General features: G+C 45.1%; 1 protein-coding gene across 8 annotated transcripts in view; it reads right to left on the minus strand.

The window, feature by feature from the left end:
• DVL1 (dishevelled segment polarity protein 1) overlaps positions 1-23070 on the minus strand; it is a 176425-nt gene that overhangs the window by 147077 nt on the left and 6278 nt on the right. The window contains exon 1 of one of the 8 annotated variants that reach the window (XM_030537316.1): positions 5396-5574. The exons of 5 other annotated variants lie outside the window; for them this stretch is intronic. Coding sequence is in view for 1 of the 3 variants with exons in the window: in XM_030537318.1 (XP_030393178.1) it covers positions 1255-1262 (8 nt within the window). In the remaining 2 variants the exon portion in view is untranslated. Of the gene's footprint in view, positions 1-1254; positions 1362-5395; positions 5575-23070 lie in introns of those variants that run through there. 2 more of the 8 variants (XM_030537315.1, XM_030537318.1) reach the window with 2 other exon arrangements.

Here is a 23070-nt window from a genome sequence, read left to right on the forward strand (position 1 = left end):
AAAACCAAGGTCTGGAGCTGGGCTGTAGAGACTCAAAGCTATTTTTGAAAGGGAGATTCCTGACTGCCTGAACAGACTGACAGCTCTTTAAGGCTGCTAACACAGGAACAAGCACTAAACCTGTTTCCCCACGGTGTCCACATATTAACTCATCTTGAATTTGTTTTCGAATGAGGAGGACTGTGGTAGGAAGAGTTTGATACAGAATGTTCAGCGCCTCCCCGCCCCACACTTTTGAAGTGGGAGAAGATTATTTGCTTGCTTTGGCTACAAATGCTGAGACGGTCTCTCGCAGAAGCAAGCATGGAAATGCTTCCTGGGCTAACTAAACCAAGAGCAGTCTCAGCTTGGTGCATAGGGAGATGCCATTAACATTAACAGTCATTAGCTCTAATACAGAGATAGTCCAAGCACAATAGGATTCCCTCTTTGAGAGGGGTTTCCATGCAGGATGGAAGAACCCCTTGGCAGCTAAAGGCCATTTGCTTTTCCAACTGTATTCCCACTGCTGTTATTGAGGAAGCAGCGTAGAGTGACCAGATGTCCCAATTTTACAGGGACAGTTTTGATTTTTGAGTCTCTCTTATATAGGCTCCTATTACCCCCCAGCCCCATCCTGATTTCTCACATCTGCTGTCTGGTCACCCTAAAGCAACGTGACCTAGCAGGGGATTGGGAGTCCAAGGTTCTAATCCCAGCTTCAGGAAACTCAACTTCTCTCTGCTCCTCAGTTTTCCTCTCCGTGAAATAGAGGGGAAATAATAATTCCTTAGCTCATAGGGTGGAGGGCACTTCCCTAGTGCTCTCCTTGCCAAGGATCTCAAAGCACTCTGCAAACACTAAAGGGCCAAAGGCCAGAAGTCTCCAACAAACCACTCTGCATGCAAATGGAAAGCAGCATCCGGCCCTTAGCATTTGTTTGCCAAGCACTTGGAAATCCTGCATGGAGAGCACTAGGGAAGGGCCAAGTGTTAACAAAGGGTTCAGCTCATGTTTATGACATCAGTTCCTGTTGCCATGGAAGTGAGTGGGGGTCACGAAAGGTAGCAATAGATCATCTCTGCAGGGTCTAGGAAATGCACATTTGTTCAGACAAGACATAAACCCAAGGCCCTGACCACTGGGAATATCAGAGCTCGGGGCCAAAATTTGGTGTCTTGGCCAGATCCCAGCCTGGATCACTACATTCAGCTGGCCTTCATCCCCACCTAGTTTGTACAGAGGGAGTATTCTTCAGGAGTTTCCAGCTCTCACCATTTCATCTCGCACGTCACAGGACTTGAAGCTGCAGCTCCTGGAGTTCTGTGATTAAGAGAGAATCTCCGGTTTCATTTTTAAAGGAGGACGTTTCTAGCCCTGGCTGTAGAGGAAAACTTGAACACGTTAGTGATGTGCCCCCAAAACACTCAAAAAGCCCAAAAAACTGAGAACAAAAAACACATCTTGATTTTTAAACCCGATTCATGATTTTTGAATGCATGGGGTTGGCAATACTGTTCTCACTCCATCCTGAACTGTTCTGTAGGAGATGAAAACTATTATGTTGCTCTCCAGAGATGGCTGCATTTCAGCGGTTGCTGAAGTCAGACCTGTGGATAGGCAGCTTTGAAAAAATCTCAGCTTAAAGAGCATCCAAATGCCTAGGGCAGGTTTGAAACTCTCAGCCACAGTTTGTCAAGCACTTTACAAGGATGCTCTCTACATACATATGTGATGGAGTAGGGACTGTCTGTGTGGGGAGTGGGAGAGCAGGGGAGGACTTTAGGGGATGGACGATGCCAGAGCCTGTAACCTGAGCTAGGTAAGGGAGGGGAAAGGTCACCACCTTTGCCCGGGAAGGGGACAAAGGAAGGGAGTGGCAGGAGGGAAGCAGTTTGAGTTTGGGCTTGGGGCTGGTGTGGGCAGAATTCAGGGGATCCTAGCTAGGATCCAAGCACCCTGAAAGCCCAGAAGGACTCGGTGGAGGGGTCCTGACTGTGCCTGCAAGCTCTGCTGTAACCTGTGTTCCTGTTGTCCAATAAACCTTCTGTTTTACTGGCTGGCTGAGAGTCACTGTGGGTCCCAGGAAGAGGGGTGCAGGGCCGGACTCCCCCACACTCCGTGACAACATAGCACTCAGTTTAAGTATAACGTATTATTCATTAGCACAGATAGGGTTCCATTTAATGGTCCTCAGCTGGAGTTTAGAATCTGAGCTCTGGAGCTGGAGACAAAATTCTCATCTTTCCTACAGACCAAATTCCTACTGCTGATAATCACTTCTGAATCAGTGTTCAGAGTCCAGATCCAAACTGGACATTCAGGCGTTTGCGTTCCACTCATTTGAGCAGCAAGCTTGCGTCTGATTTCTTTTTTTCAGTTTCTGCCCAATCGCTAATAAGACTTGGTTAAATTTCCTCCCTGCTTTTGCTGACTATCTAAGATGCACAGGAGAGGTAACCAGACATAGGTTTGAAACAGTCAACATTCCCTGCCAGTGAAAAAAACGAACACTAAGATGAATTCATCAAAATAGCTACGATAAAATTTCCACCCCTGAAAAATATCCTGCTCTTCATCTCCCCTGGGAAACAAAGTTTGTGTTTGTTTCAAACTAAAGCATTTTCACATGTCTTGCGATTTGCGGGAAGCATGCCTCATCTCCCCCACCCACCCTCCAGGGACCTGCTCCCCCCCTTGTTTTTTTGTTTTTTTTAATGCCGTGCATGAATAAAAAACCCCACGCAGGGAGAGTCGGACATACAGTACATTCCTACAGAAAGGAATACTGTCGCTTACAAACCTGCTCTTGCTAGACACTGGTCAGTAAATGCCATCTACACTCACCCTAAATTCCATGAAAAGCCCAGGGAAGCGACATGCGGCTCTCTTGTTTAGTAGAACTCCTTTTGCCCCATCATACATACATGGAGGGGAAACATGAGGAACATCTGTGTTTTGCTGATAACCAGGGGGCTGTGGAATAGAATCCCACATGAAGCATACCATCTACATTGCAGTATTTGCATAAAGCAGATGGCAGTTCCAAGATATGCCACATCCGTATCAACGCTGGAGTCTAGGGCTCAAAGGTGCCCTATCTCTGGATCGCGTAATTGACACAGAGAGAGCTGGGGCCCCAATTTAGAACAGCAGAGGATTCAAAGATCTGTCAGTGCGACATCGCAGCTCTACACGCTGTTCTGCACCTGGAGGCGCTAACCATGCAGCCACTCACAACACGGAGATTTAAAGAGACAACAACAATCCTGTGGCCAGGCTGCATAAACTTGGCAGTTGCCAGCAGGCACAGAACTCCGGGCCTTCTGCTACAGTAAGCACCTGCCCCCAACACTTGCACGAAGGGGATCTCAGCTGTAGTAGAATTTATATCCTGAGGGCAGTCTATATGACAGCCTAACTCGATCCAATTTATGTTGTTCAGGGGTGTGAAAAGGTCCCCCCACCCTCTAACCAACGCAAGTTTCGCACTGTTCCACACCAGCACTATGTCAGCAGGAGACACTCTCCCGTCAGCATAGTGCGTCACCACCAGAAGCACCAATGTAGCACTGTAGTGTAGCCTTGCCCTATGTTGGCTTCCAACCACTAGAGGGTGACAGGGCTGCACTTCTGAATGTAATCTTATCACTCCAGCTCTATGCCAATGTAAACCCCACTGAAAGTGTAGCAAATCCAGCCCAATTATCTTTAGATCCAACTCTTGTATGTTTGGCTTTAAGCATGTACATCTTTGCAGGACAGGGGCCTTAGCTTATAAGATCCTTGGGGAAAGGACTGTCTTCCAACATCTTTCTCCCTGTCGATACACAGAAAAACATCATCTACTGCGTAGTTTAATTTTTTCCCCCCCTTTCTTTTCTTTCAAAGTCAGCTCAATACACAAATATTGAAGAGTAGCAACAGGAACAAAGCCAAGGACCAAAATCTCACTCCAAGCAGGAAGCCCTCTAGCAGACTTCATTGAAGAATCTCACTTGTTAGGAGTGTGAAATTTCTCCTCCATCGCTGCTTGCCCTCATCAGTATCCATCTGCTTCCCTCCTCTCTCGTAAAATATTTGGGTAATTGCTCTTGTAATTATCAACGATAATTCTAGAAGGAGGCATGCATAAAAATTATCCACCAAAACATTTCTCTTCATGGTCCGGACTTTTAAACAAAACTGTACACAGATGTTGGGCCTAAAATAAGGAGATCACCCCTTTAAGAGCCCGTGCTCCAAGCTGCAAGAGGAACACCAGCAGTGAAGTGGGTTTTGTACTTTAAAAGCAGAACCTTAGCAACAACAACGTTTGTTTTTATCAGAATGTCTCATGCCAAGCCAGCTCTGATGATTAATGAGGACAAATTGATATTTTTTCCTTGCAGACATTCCAGTAATCAATTCAGCATCCCAAACCGCTAGCTACGATCACGTAGTGGATACTTTAGAGCACTGTGGGCAAACTCTGCCATAGGATACTTGTTCAGATCAAGGAAGATCGTTCATTTTGCTGTCACTGGGGAATGTTATAATTTCAGAAAGATATCTAATAACCACCTACGTTTCCATTATGAAGAACATATTCCCTTAGGTTCAATACCACATCATGTTCAGCAAAACGTCTACAGCTAGTGAAATTAGGCCACAATCTATAGGGAAAAAGTAGGTTTCCTCCCCCTCTCTCCGACATGGACTGAAATAAGATTAGAGACTGTGTGTTGCAAATTGCCAGTTTCCTTTCTGTGCAAGGTTAGCTACGTCCAGATTTTCTGATCCTTGGTAACCATGATGCATAGTAGGGAGGTGATCTACATATGGAAAAATTATCCTGCTAAGCAATTTGAATTAAATAATAAGCATTACAGTCTCTTACTTGTAAAAACATTCCCTAGAAGCTTTCGTTTATGTAAAGCAGAGATAGAAACAATACACTGCTGCCCGAGACACAGTATAGATTGCGAAAACCTCTCTGAGGTTATGCTCTCCTGGATCAATGTATTCTCCCCGATACATGCATTCAACAAATGTGTTCCTTCTGCTAAATCCCTCCATGTGTTAGGAGGTTCTTAAATGGACTAACAGCAATGCTGAGAAAGAAAAAAAAATCAATTGTGCAGCCTCTTGCTTACAGCAAAGGGAAGTATTCGAATGACAGTCAAGCCTAGAACAGTGAAAAGAAACCCTAATGTGTACTAGCAACAGGGAAATAGAAACACACGCAAAACCACATGCAGTAAGCATGTCTCATTATTCCCACTGGAATATTTTAGTTTCAAGACCTCAGTTTAAACTAAATGGTGTGGATTAGTAACAACTTTTCCTTGTTTGCATACAGGAAGTTATGCACACCTCACGTGATCAGAGGCTTGCATAAACCGTAAATTTAGCTAAGCATCTAGACTACCTGTACCTTTGGAGATCTTCTCCCTTCCGCCACCTCTCAGAGGAAATCAAATCAGTGAAGTCCAGTGGTTAGAGTTGTGATCTGGATATCAGAACTCATAGATGGAGTCTATTCCTGCCCTTGAATTCATGCTGGCACTGTTATTGCGTTAGAACTGCTGAGTAGGGCAAGAATGCCACTTGGTTTCATCTAGAAAAATTGAGTCACCGTGAGATTTTTGCAGGAGAGCTTGTGATTCTGTAAGTGGAGCATCTCAAAAGTACTTAATGATCATGAAGCTTTGAAACCCCTTAGGAAGGTTACAAAGTCAGAGGCAGGGCCAGGATTGGAACTTTAGACTATTAGCTTCCACTCCTCTAAGACATGCAAGAAAGATGCCATCTGCATGCTGAGCAGCCATGGATATTAATTTCTCCTAAACAGTTATTGGATTCATCACTCTGGGATCCTACACTGCTTCTTTTGAAGCCTTTCTCCATCGTGAATGGTGCAAAGGACTAAAATTGTTAAAATATTGACAGCTCTTTCAAAGGATCCTGGCATCAAAAAGCAGCTCTCAGGTTTGCTTCAACTTTAATTTTCTAGCGACAGTTGCTCGTTCTATGCTTGATTGGGTTCTTTGCTGTGATTTGTGAAAGACTAAGATGTGCTGCTACCAGGAAGATCTGTCTGCTCAGAGACAGACTCAAAGGGCCAAATTTTAAGCATGCATCAGTGATCGTCCATGCAAAAATTTGCATATCCAAATTAGAGACCAGTCTGAAATGAAGGCCCACACATTGTATTTCACTAGATTCTGTACTTGTGCGCGTAATTTTAAGTGCACGAGCAGTCCATTGACCCCAGTGAAAATACAGTTAAGCAAAAGCAGGATCAGGGCCTTAATCATTATTCATACAGCACCTAAAACACATCAGACACGTACAGGACAGAGAGGGTACAGTCCCAGCCCCAAAGACCTTACAGCCCCAGTCGAGATAACAAGAGAGGGTTACAGTTTTTGCATACATCTTGCTGGCCAAGGCAGATCTGTGTGCGGCGAAATTCCCCAGGAGAAGCACATGACCCAAGGAACACAACAGCAGAGCTGACAAGGACCTGGCAATAGGAGACTTTTTGGGTCAGGCCTGTGAGTGGTCACACTGGTCCATGACTTGGCACCTAGGTGCTAATACACTACATAAATAACACCAGTCACTGACTGGGTCACTTGGGCAGGATTCTAAGGCTGAAATGTTCAAACCCTCCGACTGGATTTAGGCACCCAATTTCCAGGAAATTATAAATTGTGTGTCTAAATTCCCTACACCACTTCAGCCGGGGGGGGCAGGGGAGGGAGAGAAATGCTCTCAGCCTAGAGTGCATGCATACAATATTCCCTAATCTTGCCAGTTAAAAGTTAGGTCAACATCAGTAGAGCCCAGGAAATCTACAGATCTGCTTTATATCCAGGGCTCTATGTATCATCAATCCCTCTCTTTCCTCTTACCTTTCACTTGAGGCTCTAAAATCTCTTTGCAAAAGGTGCACAAGTACCATCCTCATTGTGCAGCAGGACACACTGAAGCACAGAGATGTTAAGTGACTTTTCCAAGGTGATGCAGCAAGTCAGTGGCAGAGTCAGAAACAGAACTCAGGCCTTCTGGTGGTTAGAGCAGGGCAATGGGCACTACACCATGCTGCCTTCTATGCAAGCAGAAGGCTGTATTGCAACGGATGCATCTATAGGGACAAAGCTGGGATTAAAGCTGAAACCTTAACTGAGAATGTCACAAAAAACTCTAACATATAGATGCCTAAGTGCACTATGGGAAATAGATTTTGAAGGGGACTAAGCTGAACATGATTTTTTCCACAAAGCACTGTACCAAGGCCCAGTTTTCAAATGACAGGAAAGTCATAATTTCCACATATCTCCCATGGAAACGCAAGCAAGCTATTTCTGCCGTTTGCCTTCCATACGGCATGCACCGGAACCATTGCTTAGCTGCTGCATTGCAGAGGGAAAGAGAATACGCAGTTCAAAGACCGAGCAAAAAGCCATGCAAGTTAATGGCACCAGCAGTCCCATTCAATTACTGTTCTCTCAAGAGGACGTGGTCCAGGTTGCCAGAATGGATACAACGAGATGGTAACACAGAGTAACCTCCTATTCACTTTGCACAAAGGCTTTAAAATAGAGTTTTAACTAACGATCACTCAGTCAATACGCTAGATCCCATGCACCAGGGCTAATAAGGCAGCCAGACATATAGACCCAAGACAGCCAAAGACTACGGGACTACGGGTGTCATCTGCAAAGGTGCTTAGGGGATTTGGATACTCAGTTCCCACTAACAATTAAGGCATTTGGGTGCCCAGTTCCCATTCGGCAGCTTTGAAAAATCTCACCCTCTATGCTCTATCCACATGGAGGGGGGCGGGCGTGGGAGACACGGGACTTCCATGCTCTTTTCAACACAGGGTGGGAAATTGATAATATTTAGTGGTCTGCCTGGTGAACAAACAACCTCACACATCGTAAGACATCTTAGCCAGAGAGACTAAAGTTGGATCTCAGTCCTTTGGCAGGTAGGTTTCAAGGAGGTAGTATCTGGGAGGCTTTTGCCTCTGGGAGATTAAAACAGTCCTCATTAAACACTACTGCTATCAGCTTGGCTGCTTGTCCACCCCTACTTGTGGCTGAAGGAGGAGTATCTTGTGTCCAGCTGTCTAAGAACATACGATTTGACGGTGACGTGTGGAATCGGTGGCAGAACTGGTTGGGAATTTTCCGTGGTTTAAGTCAGAAAATGCCTGTCAGCCCTGAAATGTTTCATTACTGCTGTCCAGTGGCTGAAAGCAGGGAAACTGACAACATGTCCATTTCAGCCAGCAGCTGCCATCCAAAGAGCAGACTTCCTTTCAGAACCACCACCTGTCCGTTTCTGAAACCAACTTTTTACAGTATCAGAGGGGTAGCCGTGTTAGTATGGATCTGTAAAAGCAGCAAAGAATCCTGTGGCACTTTATAGACTAACAGACATATTGGAGCGTGAGCTTTCGTGGGTGAATACCCACTTCGTTGGATACATCCGACGAAGTGGGTATTCACCCACGAAAGCTCATGCTCCAAAACGTCTGTTAGTCTACAAGGTGCCACAGGATTCTTTGCTGCTTTTACAAATGTTTTACAGAATTTCTGGTGCTCACACACACACGGAGTCTGGTTTCAGTCCCAGTCTGAAAGAAACCAAGTTTCACAAGTTAGCCCATAAACCCCAAATCGCAAGTTTTGGCCAGCTCTAAATCAATGGGCCCTAGAATGAAAGAGTTGGGTGGATAATAATGTCCTGTCCAGCCCTCGGTAACTTCCGATACCCAAAGGAGAGCACAGGCTTGTGTACAAAGGAGGAGACACCAAAGTTCTGCAGTTACTAGCAGCAAAATCTTGACTAGGAGACGCCACGCAATGAGCTGCAGGATCCTATCCCATGAAGTGAGCTGAGCAACCAAACGGCTGAAATGCCTCAGGTACATGTATACCCCAGCCAAGAGTCAACAGCCACTAAAGAACTGTGTTCCTCAACTTCATTCCTCCCCAGAAGGATCATGGGAAGAGAGACCGAGGCTTCCTGGTCCTTCCAGGGTAAATTGTAATTAACCTATCCTCTGGCTTGGTCTGACCGCATTACCATGGAGATTTGGTTTTAAAGGGACATGGGCAAGTAGTTTAGTCTCAAGAATCTATGTTCAGTGCTAAAAGACAGCCTCACAGGCACCATATGTTTTTAATATTGAAGTCTTAATGAAAACACTTAAATATTATCAAGACGGCCTGCAGCGCTGGAAATGCACAGCACAAGAGCATCAGGCTGCTGCAACAGAACCGGAAAGGGACATCGACTGTGAACCGAGAGCACCATTGACTAGTCTTATTTTATTGTCCAATCCAAGCCCTACTTCCCGCTCCACGCTGCTTCTTGTTTAACATTCTTGCACAAGTGTGTGTACGGATAAACACTTTCCAAAAGTGTCAAAAAACACAATCTGCTATTGCTGACAAAACAACTTTGATACAAAACATGCATGTAAACAAATCATTGTAAAGACACTGGTAAACAATATAGTCACAAAGACAATAATATAGATACCAACGTATCCGCAACGCAGCAGGATTAGACCGCACCAGGAAGGTTTAGAAATAAGAGTAAAATACAACTAAAATTCATGTTATACGCATTAGTTTTTAATCGCCACTCTTTCCTGGCCATCATGCTGACAGCTGTTCTTTAGCACATTTGCTGCGCTTAACAAGTCCTACCACAGGTTTCCAGGAGGATTTTATTTTTATCAGGTCATTGATATAACCTTAAATATAGCTGATAGTATCTTGCAATGTCTCCCTCATTTCAGCTGGTCACATTTAGCCCAGGGATTCTTTGCACCAGAGTGAACTTGGTGCAAATATTTAGGCCACCCTTTCCTTGAATACTGTAAAATCCTCTGTATTTGTTCATCAGCTTGCCTCATTCGATTACACTTTGGAGCAGAAACTGGCTGCTTTACCTTCATGTACGCTTTAGTCTCCTCTGAAAACAGGGACCCCCCCTCAAGATAGCAAGAAAGTTGCCAGCAATGCATGCCCCCCCACACGCTCGTATGTGCTACGCCATTGAGCTAATGCTCATTAAACCCCACATGACATGACATTAGTGGCACCCGATATAAACTTTTGGTGCTGTTAATTAGACTGGCGCAGTCAGCCATCAGCTGGAAAGCATCTAGCCAGCATAAACAGCAACGTTTCCTCCCCCTCCCCCCTGCCGCACACCCATGCACAAGTGGGGCACTCGGCACTTATCTCCGCTCTGCCACTGATGACAGGGAGCAAAGAGCCAGAGGCAGAACTGGAGAGTTGTGTTGCTGTGCCGAGACACCTCCTCTCCCATCTCTCTGGTAGGGTTCTCTCCAGAGTCAAGGCAGATCTCTCCCATTCGTCAGCTCCTCGATCTGAAGCACACGCACAGGTGATGTGCTTTGAATGCCACAAGCTCCCTGACGTCTGCACGGCAGGAAAGTTGCAGTTCCAGAATAGCTTTGTACATCCTAGGCCCTGGAAAGGTCAGTCTTCCTTGATTTTGCAATCCAGCTAGTGGAAAGCAAGTGGATTTGCCAGGAACTTTTCGTTACATTTCCTCCCAAGAGCATGGGTGTCCTCAGAATCCTTAGTCCATCACTTAAGTTCTTTGCACAGTGGAAAAGGTACTGATGCAAACTCAGAAAGCGCAAAAGCCTGTAACAGCTCAGCCAGCTTTCTGGTGCACTTACAATCCCTTGTAATCTGCTTCCCTCATCCAAGCCCACCAGCAGAGTCTGAGCCAAAGCCCATTGAAATCAGCAGCAGCTTTGCCACTTATTTAAAAGTGTTTTGGCTCAGGCCCATAAGTGTGAAGGGAATCTTGTACCTGCCAACAAATCAGAGGCTTCTGCATAAGCACTTGGCTGATGGAGATGGACCTACTCACATGCTTCAAGTCAAACACATGCTTAGATGCTTTGCTGAATTGAGGCCTAAACGCTCTGGTTAGTAATGGATTCCTACATGTTATGAACTGGTGCTTCGGCACCAGTGATAAGTTCTTTGTAGGGTACCTAACTCCGCCACAGAGATCTGGAACAGAATTTCCATTTACTCAAGCATCTATGGAAGCAGCACTACCCCATCACACACTGTATGCTAGTTAAGGTAGCCCAGTTACGGCCTAAATGCAAGTAACAAATGAGGAGCTGCTTTGTCCAGTAGACTCTCCGAAACTGAAACTCCTCCCGTAGTGCCTGGGATACCTTAAAAAGAAGCGTCAACCTGACCGGTGCAGATCAGCGCACCTCCACTGGTGCAGATCAGCGCACCTCCCATTGGGAGCCCGCTAATCATGCTGCTTAGTAACAGGGAAGAGCACTTGTGTCAATTCTCCCCTTCCTATATCCCTGCACAGCACAACAATGCACAATGTTCATGCGGCAAAGGCCCACACCCAAGAGTCAGGGCCAAGCTCCCACACACTGAATGTTAACTGCTAGTGGAAATAAATAAGGTGAATATCTCCCATGACATCAGTCTCTCCCCCAATATCCATATGTTATGCTGCCATTTAAAAAAAAAATGGCCACACACCCCTTGGTATTAGATAAGACAGGTGCATTTCTCTCACCGCTTCTAATATGCTTCACCAAAGTCCAGGGTTTGAGCAGTCCATATTTAAAGAGGGAGGATTATATAAAGTACATCTCCCAAGAGCCTTCATCCAAAACTCCAGAGGATAGAAGGTGTTCTGAGGAGGAGGAGTTTATTAAGCCCTTGGAAAGGGAGACCATCCAAGAGAGGAGAAGGATGGAAAGAGAGACGGGCTTCTTTTGACACACTGTGGCCAGCGAGCAGTGGGCTTCAGTCCCACCTGGGCGGACGTGAACCGGGGGCAAAGCTGGGTCAGAACCATGACAAATTTCAAGATCACATTAGGCAAAAGTTAGAAGCGAGTAAAAATAAAGTAACCCAGGGACCTCCCCCAACCCCTTTCGAACCAGCCATTGAAGACTGACCTCAGGAGCCTGCACAATGCATACCCATTACTTAGCAGGCTCTGGTACCAGTCGGGTGGACTTTTTAAACTGAAGAATTGTATTGCCCTTTGGTGAGAGAGAGTCGTGGGAAGGATGCAGCTGGGGAGAGGACAGAAGAGTAGGGTAGAGGGGGAATAGCAGCAGGCCCTGAGGGCCTCTCTGGAGGGGTGCTGGGAGGTTAGCATACCCCAGGTCAGAAAAGCTCCCCATGGTACTGTCCCCACCCCTGAATCCCACAGGGACTGTGGCACTGACCCCTGATAATGCAGGCCTTGTTATCTGATCCTGGCTGGCTCTCCACATCATCAGAGCCCCTTAAAGGATGTAAGGGGAGCTGGGGTGTTTCAGACTACTGGCCAATAGGGACAGCGTGTGGGCAGTAGTTGGATTCTTTCCCCCCAAAAGAGCTGGGCTGTCATCAGAGAAAGGGATGGCCTGGGACGCTGTACCCAAGCACTGGACTTGCATGAATACAGCCCTGAGAAGTGCCTGGATTTTAGATTGAGGGTAAAGGAGGGACACCGCCCCCCCCCAGCCATTCTGGAATGGAGAGGAGACCCAGCTGCCTCTATAAAGGTAAGAAGGTGGAAATTCCTTATGTTTCAACTTGTGCATGGGGTGGAGAGGACGGTTTCCAGCACATGATGCAAGTTTTTTCCCCAGGTGTAGGGCGAGGCAACCTGGCCCACAATCATCTGCATGCAGATGAGAGAGCTTGGAACCTCCCTCTGCCCTAGAAGCAATGCAGAGCACCCCTGGAGAGGCGCACAGTCAGTGCCTCGTGTTTTTAAAAGACTAACTGCTTGTTTTTCCTGTGAACTCATACCAGCCCCTGCCAAGCCTACAGAGCTGGAACAGACCATGGGTAATGGACCTCGAGACAGAGCTCCCACCTCTGGGGTGAGGAGCCAAGCCGCTGTAATGCTGAGAACCACCACTCTGGAGACAGCAGGGTGCAGCTCCTGTGTTGGAAAGGCGTTCCCAGGCTGGGCCTGACCCCTTCTCTTGTTCTCAGGGATGATCGCCAGAGTTCAGCCAAGGGCATGTCAGGAGCTCGGAATTTTCCCTTCCTATATGCCGGGGGAGCCACCATGAATTGAGAGAACATTTCAAATGCTAACAAAGGCTCAAAGACACTTCCACCAGTGCTGGGGGGTCTGTCGCAGTCCTTGGCTGGGAGTGGTTTTCATCACACACAGGGTTTACAGTTTGGTTCAGTGGCTCTCAGCACCCCCCACTATTCACATTGTTCAGCCCCCGAGACGTTTCCATCTTTGGTATCTCTAGGGGGCCTGCCCAATGGGACACTCAAGTACTGGAAAATCCTGAAGAAAGCAACGAGCAGATCCATAGGCCCCTTATTCTCCCCTTTCCCCGATTACCAAATTCTTTCCACGTTGCTCCCCCCAAAGGAATTCTGTTTTCTTCTTGTGTTTTCCTCCACTCCCAAGGTTCTCCATTCTGCTCCTGACCATTCAAATCCCTGGGAAGACACATTTGCTTCAATGGGCTTTGGCTCAGGCCTTAAGTACTAGTTGGGGACAGGAAGACGCAGCCACAGTGGGAAGAGGTGCATCCTGCCTTTAGACACAGCCACTGTCCCTGGCTCTCCATCTCCTGGAGCTCCCTAGACTGGGGTCTTGCAGGGACAACTCTGGCATTTGAGCCCACAAGACTGATTCCTAGCCTGTCTGCTGTGCAGTTGCCCTGGTAAGATATGGCTGACTAGACAGCTTCTGGGATAACTCCGTTCTAGTCCATGACGGGCTTATAGACTCAATATGGAGCCCTCTTCTTATTGGGAAAGCAGATTTCTTTTGCTAGCTCCCGCGTATTTTATTATTGTCAACATGCTCCTAAGTGGCTATTTTGATTCCGTTGCCATTAGCTTTCTTTCTACATTACCTGCCTCATCAGCTAAAGTGACAAAGCAGGACTTGGAGCAATCTAAACGCAGCACTGCCTGCACTTAGTCTGACACCTTTAATAGAAGGCCTTGGTCAAAATCAATGCCAAGATGAAACACACACACACACACACACACACGAGATCAATTGCCTTGGAACTCTTGGATAAAATGGGACAAGATTCCGTTTGTCTAAAGGGAGAGCAAGGAAGCACCCGTTCAAGAACTTTTTGCTAATTGCCCGAGGAAATGCTCAGGTGCACACGGAGCACTTAAGCCTGAAAGGAAAGTTACAGCTCAACTCGGTCTCAGTCTGCTGAGAAGGTTAAGAGGAGGATCTAACTAACAGTCACGTAGCAGATCCACACCCCACCTAGAACACCAACCACCCCCTGCTCCTACATCCTGCCCCCAGAAAAATCACACATTCCTTCTGAAAAACCAGGAGTAGTCAAGAGACACTTTTGAGCTTTACAAAGGCCATGGTAGCACTGGCTGCAGAACAGTCGTGTACAGGGTGAGCAGATGTCCCAATTTTATAGGGACAGTCCCGATTTTTGGAGCTTTTTCTTATATAGGCACTTATTACCCCCCCCCCCACCCGCATCCCCATTTTTCACACTTGCTATCTGGTCACCCAGTTGTGTAATCATGTCTTCAACAAATCTCACTGGGTGTTTCGACAAGTTACCTGAAGGAGAGTCCATCCCCATCCCAGCATTATGCATCCAGGTTAGACAGCTGGTGAGTAAGTCAAATAATGGTGTTGAAATTAAGAAGAGGAAAATTCAGGCCCCATTAGGAAGAGATTTCTTCCAACCTCCAAGTTTACAAGGTACACTGAATGAGCCTGCTCTGGTGCAGGGGCAGGAGATAGAGTCTTTTCATGATTAGGTACCTGAGATGTATCCAATAATAGAACTCATCTGGACCTCTGGCTGTGCAAATAGCCGAGCACCCACAACACACCTTGCTTGGTTTTCCACGGATTAAAAGACTGATCTGTTCATCTAGGTCTTCCTATCATAGCACCTCAATGTTAATAACACACACACACACACACACACACACACACACACACAGAGTTAATTCATACAAGCCATACAGCAGTATCTGCTTCACCTACTATAACAAAAGCAAATGAAATATCAGCTCTTCCTATCTGGCAGGAATTTATTACATGTACGTTTTACTGTGGCATGAAGGCTTGAGTGCCATAGATTTTTATTGGTACTGCAGCAGTACCCAGAGATCACAGTGTGCTACACACAACAACAACAACACACTGAACTGTCCTAGCTCTAAAAAGATCAGACAAACGGTGGGAGAAGGCCAGTATTATGGAATCAGAGTCAGAGCATCACTTGTCTCAGGCCACAGCTGAAATTGCCGTACACGTTTATTCTACCCATGGTAAAGCTGAACCAGGTAGCAATAAAGACGAAGACTTACTAGTTAATGTATGCAAATTAACAATCTGGGCCCTTGGGGAGGAATTCTAAATTGTTAATCAGGAATCCCTATGAATCATTACAAGCATTCAAGACAACAGTGAGAAGGAGACCAGGGTATGGGATAAGTTAACTTGAGGTCTATGAAATCTATGAAGCTGACACATGCCTTGGAGAAGCACGGATGGATGCCTTTTTTCTCCTGGCAGAAGTACTGTCATTTCCCATCATGGTTATGAATGGGGAAGCTGTTTTAGAAAAGAAATTATCAGAGTTGGTCACGATTTTAGAGTGGTAATCACTTAAAGCAGGAGTCCCTTGGAGACAGAAGGAAAGGGAACGGAGCTCGCAGGCAAAGAGATTGGGGAAGAACTTGAAGACGGACTTTTTGAAGGAATACAAGGAACTCTCACCACGAGTCTCCCGATGACTCTAGCGGAGTTGAGAAAGAAAACTCCACACAGCCCTCACTTCTAAAGTTTCTTTTAGAGCTAGCTACAAGGGCAATTCAATCACCCATTAAACATCCTTGTAGCCAGAAAGGGGTCACTTGCTGAGCCACAGGTGTGCTGTAACCGCTCTTGTTAAACAATTCAAAGCAAGACAGCCAGTTGGGCCCAACATTGCGTCATTCTGAGAGAGATCACATACAGTCAATTAATGTCTAAGAAATAGTTACAGAACAAGAACAGTGGGGTTACTTTTCTCAACATGTGGACTTTCCGTCCAGCAAGTTTTTATGTTCCATGATTTACTGGTGTATCATGCTGATACTGACCATTTCCAAAAACCACTTGACTAGATGCATCATACCCATGGAGAATATTTCAGTGTTGTATCTCAAGTTCCTCTAAAGATCATCAATACGTGGTGACCCTTTCAAGATGCTGTTTTGAAGAAAACTCAGTAAAACAGGCTGGGCTTAGCGATGAGCATTTATACACAAGAGTGTTTCTACAAGCCACGAATGATCCCTTTGGCATGAGCACAAGCAGGCATTCAATTTTAAAACTTGCGGGGGTTAACATTTCTCATGGGAACCAGCAACATATTCTGCTCTTCATCGGGTTTCCTATAGAAACTCAGTTCTTTGCATACAAGCGATCAGGTCATGTGCAACAGCAGATTTACCAAGACACTATGGGGACATGGCAGGCAGAAAGGCATCTGCCCTTTGGGGCTGGTAGTCACAGGGTGCAGCCAGCTATATTGGGATAAACACTCAAAAATTCCAACTCCTGGAGAAAATGTGGGAGAGGCAATTTCAGTTATCAAGACAGCTGAATTGACACAGGCAGCAAGATTCAAAGGAAGATGCAGGCTGGAAGAACAAGGAGAGCATCCTGGCAGCTACCACCATGTAGAATGAGCTAAGAAGTAAATTCCATATATATATATATGCCCACTACAGCTATACCATCTCATCAGCTTCCATATGCTTCTGCTGGAGCATAGCAGTTGCAAAAAGACTGACACTGTAGATAGTTTCATGCCTTTGAGAGGATTCCCCCACAAACTAGTTTTAGCCAGGAATGTCAACCCTGCCTGCCTGCCCCTCCCCACCCCCCCCCCACAAAAAAAACTGTGCAATTTCTTGGTTCTCTAACATCGCCAACATCTGAGACTCTGCAAAGCAATCAGAATGATAACTGATAAAGGTGCATACAGTCACTTACCGGCTGCATTTCAAGTAGAACCCCAAAGGCAAGCAGGAACAAGCCTATTTTCAAAAACCCCAGGCCCATGCCCAAAGGCAAGCAGAATCCAAGTCAAATCGATCTGCTGTATTCATCTCCAGTATATCACAGCAATTTTCACAGGTTTTACAACTGCATGTAAATGAATTCCTTAATCCTATCTTTCATCTGTTCCCATGCTATTTAAGGTTGATTTTGAAAATGCAGACATGGATCCCCTCCTGGTGAACCTGCTTTGCTCTCTCTCTCTCTCTCTGGCAGACTAGAAGGATGATAATTGTTCAACAAATGATTTTTTTAAATAAACCCTATTTAATCCCACTCATGTCACAAATAAACTCATTCTTTACAGGAGCAATAAGCCCACAGATGTGTTCTGAACCTCACTCAGAGAGCTGCTTAATAATTTTAACAGCTGCACAATCTACATGTGTAGTTAAAATCAAAGGCAGGAAGGCTACCTGCCTACAGGATAGTTGACTATACACACATTGTGGGGGAGGTTTAGTTCTAGGAATAGTAACTACATTGTTTTTCTAGCTTGTCTCACAGCAGATCACTAGCCACAGGAAGCAGGCCAAACCTACTGTATCCCTTTGGCATGTTTTCGTAGCACTAGATTTTAATAAAATATAACACTCCACCCTCAGAGCAGGGCTGTCCTTGGGATCCATGTTATTGCCACTAGAACAATGGCTGGTTTAATTATTCGATTATACGACAGCTGGACCTTTAAAATAAGACGTGACTTGCACTATAGAAAAGCATCAGAATGAATCTAGCAAAATACATGCATGCTAGTATGGTTACAAGTGCATAGGCTTTGGTACATATACCTTTATGATTTAGCATTTGCAGGACAATACCACCTACCACCCCCAGTCAAATTAAGAGGTCCCACTTATGCAGGCTCTGTGCAAAAAAGAAAAAATCATCACAGAGACAGACAGTCCTTGCTCCTAGAAGCTCAACATCTAAACCAGGGATAGGGAACCTGCAGCACGCAAGCTGATTTTCAGCTGCACTCACACTGCCCTTGTCCTGGCCGCTGGTCCAGGGGGCTCTGCATTTTAATTTAATTTTAAATGAAGCTTCTTTAACATTATTAAAAACCTTATTTACTTTACATACACCAATAGTTTAGTTCTATATTATAGACTTATAGAAAGAGACCTTCTAAAAATGTTAAAATGTATTACTGGAATGCGAAACCTTAAATCAGAGTGAATAAATGAAGACTTGGCACAGCACTTCTGAAAGGTTGCCGACCTCTACCTAAACAGATGAGACAGACAAAGCTGGAGAAGGGAAGTTCAACTGCCCTCATTTTATAAACAGCAAACAAGGCTCTAAGCACAGCACACACCTAGCAATTCAGCAAAGCACTTAGACATGTAACTAACTTCTTACACAGACGTGTGTTTAAATGCCTTGCTGAACTGGGACCTAAGTGAGTTGACCAAGGTCACATAAAAAGTCAGTGGCAGAACAAGCATTGACTCTGGAGCTCAAGTCCCAGGTCAGTACCAGGCATCAGTACTTCAGGCTTGTGTGACTTTTAACCTAGCTTCCCCTCCCTGCCTTAAGGCTGAAAACTCCCTGGACCCAACTGCTGCCTGACCCAGATAGTCAGGCCCAAATTATGCTGTAAGTGATTCCGTTACTCCACAGTGACACTGGTTTGATTGAGAACAGCAAGTGGCCCTCACTTTTGATTGCTCTCCAACTGACCATGGATTGGGACAGCTGCCAACTTCTCACACGAGGGCCTGGCGCAGACCAAGCTCCATTTCAGGCTGGAGCACACTCAGGAGAATAGGAGCAGATGGCTGCTCCATGGAACCAGTCAAGGTCCCCATCTGGCAGACCTAAAGAGTGGCCCACAAAGGTTGAGAAACACTGCTGTCAAAACACCATCACAGAAGTCTTATTAGCTACCATTGAATGCAGTAACTAGTTAAAATCCCAGCGCCAAATCGAAAGGAGGCTTTGGAAGATTTCCCTGCCTCTGACAAATTTCTCTCTTCTCATGATGCTACTCCGCCACCTGTTTTACCTACATTTTTGTGGGTGCCGCTCATTGAAATATTGGCAGATTTGACTTTAAAAAACCATCTGTTCCCCTTGGTACTCACAACAAACTGCAAATTCAAAACATGAACTAGATAGCTAAGGAACTGCTGACTCAAAGTCCACCGAAATCAATGGAAAGACTAATTGATTGCATTGGGCTCTGGCTCAATCCCTGAGTCAGCCAAGTTGCTGCTCCCTATGTTCTTCAGACTCTGGGCCCTCCCTACAATGCTAGTTAAGTGAGCAACAACAGAAGGGCTATAAAACCTTGTCAAAGTCCTCTAACGTGTCATGCATTCATCTCCTTGAGCAGCCATGTTTGTTTGTTTACATCATGTGGAACAGCTGAGCATGACTTTAAGACAACGTTGATGTCTGTACGCCAAAAGAACCTGTTACATAATAGTCCGAGCAAGCAGAGATAGGCACCGTCTGTTCAAACGTACGTACCACTTGAAAGAGATATTTGCACTGGAATGTATTTGTTAGAGAGAGAGGCCATCTAATTTGTACAACATAAGAATGGCCATACTGGGTCAGACCAATGGTCCATCTAGCCCAGCATCTTGTCTTCCAACAGTGGCCAATGCCAGATGTTTCAGAGGGAGTGAACAGAAGAGGGCAATTATCAAATGATCCATCTTCTGTCATCCAGTGCCAGTTTCTGGCAATCAGACTTAGGGACTGGGGCTGTGTCCCTGACCCTCTTGGCTAATAGCTATTGATGGACCTACCCTCCACGAACTTATCTAATTCTTTTTTCAACCCAGTTTACTTTTGCCCTTCACAACATTCCCCTGGAAGTGGGCTCCCCACAGGTTGATTGTGCGAACAAGTACTTCTTTGTGTTTGTTTTAAACCTGCTACCTATTCATTTAATTGGGTGACCCCTGGTCCATGTGTTAGGTGAAGGGGTAAATAACATTTCCCTGTTCACCCTCACCACACCAGTCGTGATTTTATAGATATCAGTCATCTCTTTTCCAAGCTGAACAGCCCCAGTCTTTTTTAATCTCTCCTCGAATGGAAGTTGTTCCACACCGCTAATCATTTTTGCTGCTCTTCTCTGGACCTTTTCTAATTCGAATATACCTTTTCTGAGATGGGGCAACCAGAACTGCACACATTCAAGGTGTGCGCATACCATGGATTTATCTAGTGGCATTTTTACATTTTTTCTGTCTTAGGCCTGGTCTACACTGGTGCGGGGGGAGATAATCGATCTAAGTTACTCAACTTCAGCTATGTGAATAATGTAGCTGAAGTTGACATACTTAGACCTACTCACTGCAGTGTCTTCACTCTGCCTGCGCCTCTTGCGGTGGTGGAATACAGGATTCAATGGGAGAGCGCTAGCTGGATCGATCGATCATTTCTAGACTATATGCGATCAATTGACCCCTGCTGGATCGATCACTGCCCACCGCTCCAGCGGGTAGTGTAGACGTACCCTTAGTTTCTATCCCTTTCCTAATGGTTCCTAACAGTCTGTTTGCTTTTCAGACTGCTGCTGCATGTTGAGTAGATGTTTTCAGAGAACGATCCACAATGATTCCAAGATCTTTTTCTTGAGTAGCAATAGCTAATTTAGACCCCATTATTTTATACGTATAGTTGGGATTATGTTTTCCAATGTGCATTACTTTGCATTTATCAACACTGAATTTCATCGATCATTTTTGTTGCCCAGGCACCCAGTTTTCTGAGATCCCTTTGTAACTCTTGGCATGCACCTTTGCTGCATGACGGTATTACCATTTAAAACCCCCAAGCCTGAAACCCCTTGTGCCTGAGTGGACTGCTGTGCCCATGTGGCATTTAATTGAAGTAGGGCTCTGCACTGGGTCAACTGTCTGTACTTGTCAAAAAGCTGGAAGGTCAAGGCCTAAACCTGCAGTTGACAGCTATCTACTGTTCTCTTATTCATTTAGTTTATGAAAATGCATGAAGTCCCCAAGGTTAAGAAGTGATCCGAACCTGTTAGGTTAGAATACAAACTCTTAGATTTGAGTAAGGAATACACCAAGCAACCTATTTGCAATCTGGACAGATTTTTCCATTGCTAGAGAATAAGTTTCCCAATCATGACGGCTATTGAGTTGTGTGAATGATATTAAACTCCTCTTTTTTTCAGTACTAGTGGAGTTCAATGTTGCACTACAATTCCAATAATCTTAGCTCAGCTAAACAAGGTTGTCTGGAGGGATTAAAAATTTACCCATTCACTTTGTTCCGATGAGGTCTACAAACAGATTCCCAGCTGCTGTAGATCAATGTTTCATCATCGATTTGTTCACAATAAGGTCATAGCTACTTAATCCTCAAACTGTGTAGGCAGGAAGGAAATTGAGGAAGAGATGTTAAGGGCTTGATTTGAGAAGTGCTGAGAACCATCTACCCCCTGGAAAGCAGGAGGAGCAGCAGGCACCCAGCTACCCTGGAAACTTGGCCTTACGGCTCCAATTCAGCACAGCATTTCAATATGTTTACCCACCCGGTCTAACTCCATCCTGGCCCAGGAAAGCACGTGAAGCAAATGCTGAAGTCTCACAAAGTCAGTGGGAGATAACCATAGCTAGGATTCTCAAAATGGCCTCAAGGAGTAAAGGCATCCACCTCCCATTGACTTTCAATAGGAATTCATTGAGCCAACTATTTCCTTTGACTCCTTTGAAAATCAAAGCCCACTTGCAAAAAATTAAGCATGCGCTTAAGTGATTTGCTGAATTGGGATTTTGATGACTTTATCAGTGCCATAGATTGAGTCATAGTCAAAAACGGGATTAGAACTCAGGCCCCTCATACTGGAAGATCTTCCACCATGAATTTGTCTCATTCTACACATCTCCCCCACAGTATACCACCAGCAAGACGGCGCCCCTTTAAGAGGCACAGTACAAAGAAAAACCACAACTCCTCACTGATACAGGCTCATGCATTAGAAAGATCATGTAAGTGAAGATCTTACGCAAAACTGATAGCAACATCTTTCAATACAGAGATACCAAAGGGGATCCAGAAATCAATCCTCTCTTTACATCCTCCCCAAGAACATACAATAAATAGAACATCACTTCTTGATTCTGCAGATCCTGAATATCCTCCAGAAGAATGGCAGAATATATTCTGGTTTCTTGTACATTGGGCAAGAGGATTCCAGAGCAGCAGGTCCTTGACAGAAAAGGTTTGTCTTTCAGTACCACCATTAGGGGACAGGAAGACAAGCATCTGTTCCAACCCTACTGACATATTGGTTAAACCCTAGGAAATGAACAACAGGGCAGACACCGTGGAGCATGGGGCACATTTATCAATATAAACCTTGGGATGTGACCCAGGTTACGCGTTGTAGATTGAATAGTTCTTCCTCAGTATCTCTCTTGCCAGCAACGATCCTGTCTTGCTGTGTCCTGTGTTAGCTAGTAAGGGACTGGATAAAATGAAATCCCAACATGTGCTATCATACATTTATCTTAGGATGAGAATGTTACATGCAGTCCTGTAATTAATTGCTTTATCTTTGAGTTGATTGCTTTCATAGTTTCCATCTCTAAACCACACATTATTGGACAGTGTTCTACAATATAATAAATCACTAGGTTTTTTCCAGAGCTTTTCCTTACAAATATATGTGCTCATCTGATATTATGGACACTCCATGTGAATAAGCTGGATTCTGAGCCGTAAGATCTGTGCAACCAACAGAGTTTAAATTAAAAAAAAAATTAAAAATTCCAAAAAAAAAAACAACAACACCCCTCTAACGTAGTGTGTTTCAAATTAGCAATTGCAAAAAGAAAATCAGTGAAGTTGCATTAGACAAAGGACTGCAAGGACGCATGAGCATAACTTCAGAGTCAATACTATTCCAATGGATAGGAAATAACCTATTGTCACTTACTGTGAGAGGCGAGGGGGGAAAATAAAAAAATCAGTTACTGTAAAACACCA

The sequence above is a fragment of the Gopherus evgoodei genome, chromosome 18 (assembly GCF_007399415.2).
Source record: "Gopherus evgoodei ecotype Sinaloan lineage chromosome 18, rGopEvg1_v1.p, whole genome shotgun sequence".
Classification (NCBI taxonomy): domain Eukaryota; kingdom Metazoa; phylum Chordata; order Testudines; family Testudinidae; genus Gopherus; species Gopherus evgoodei.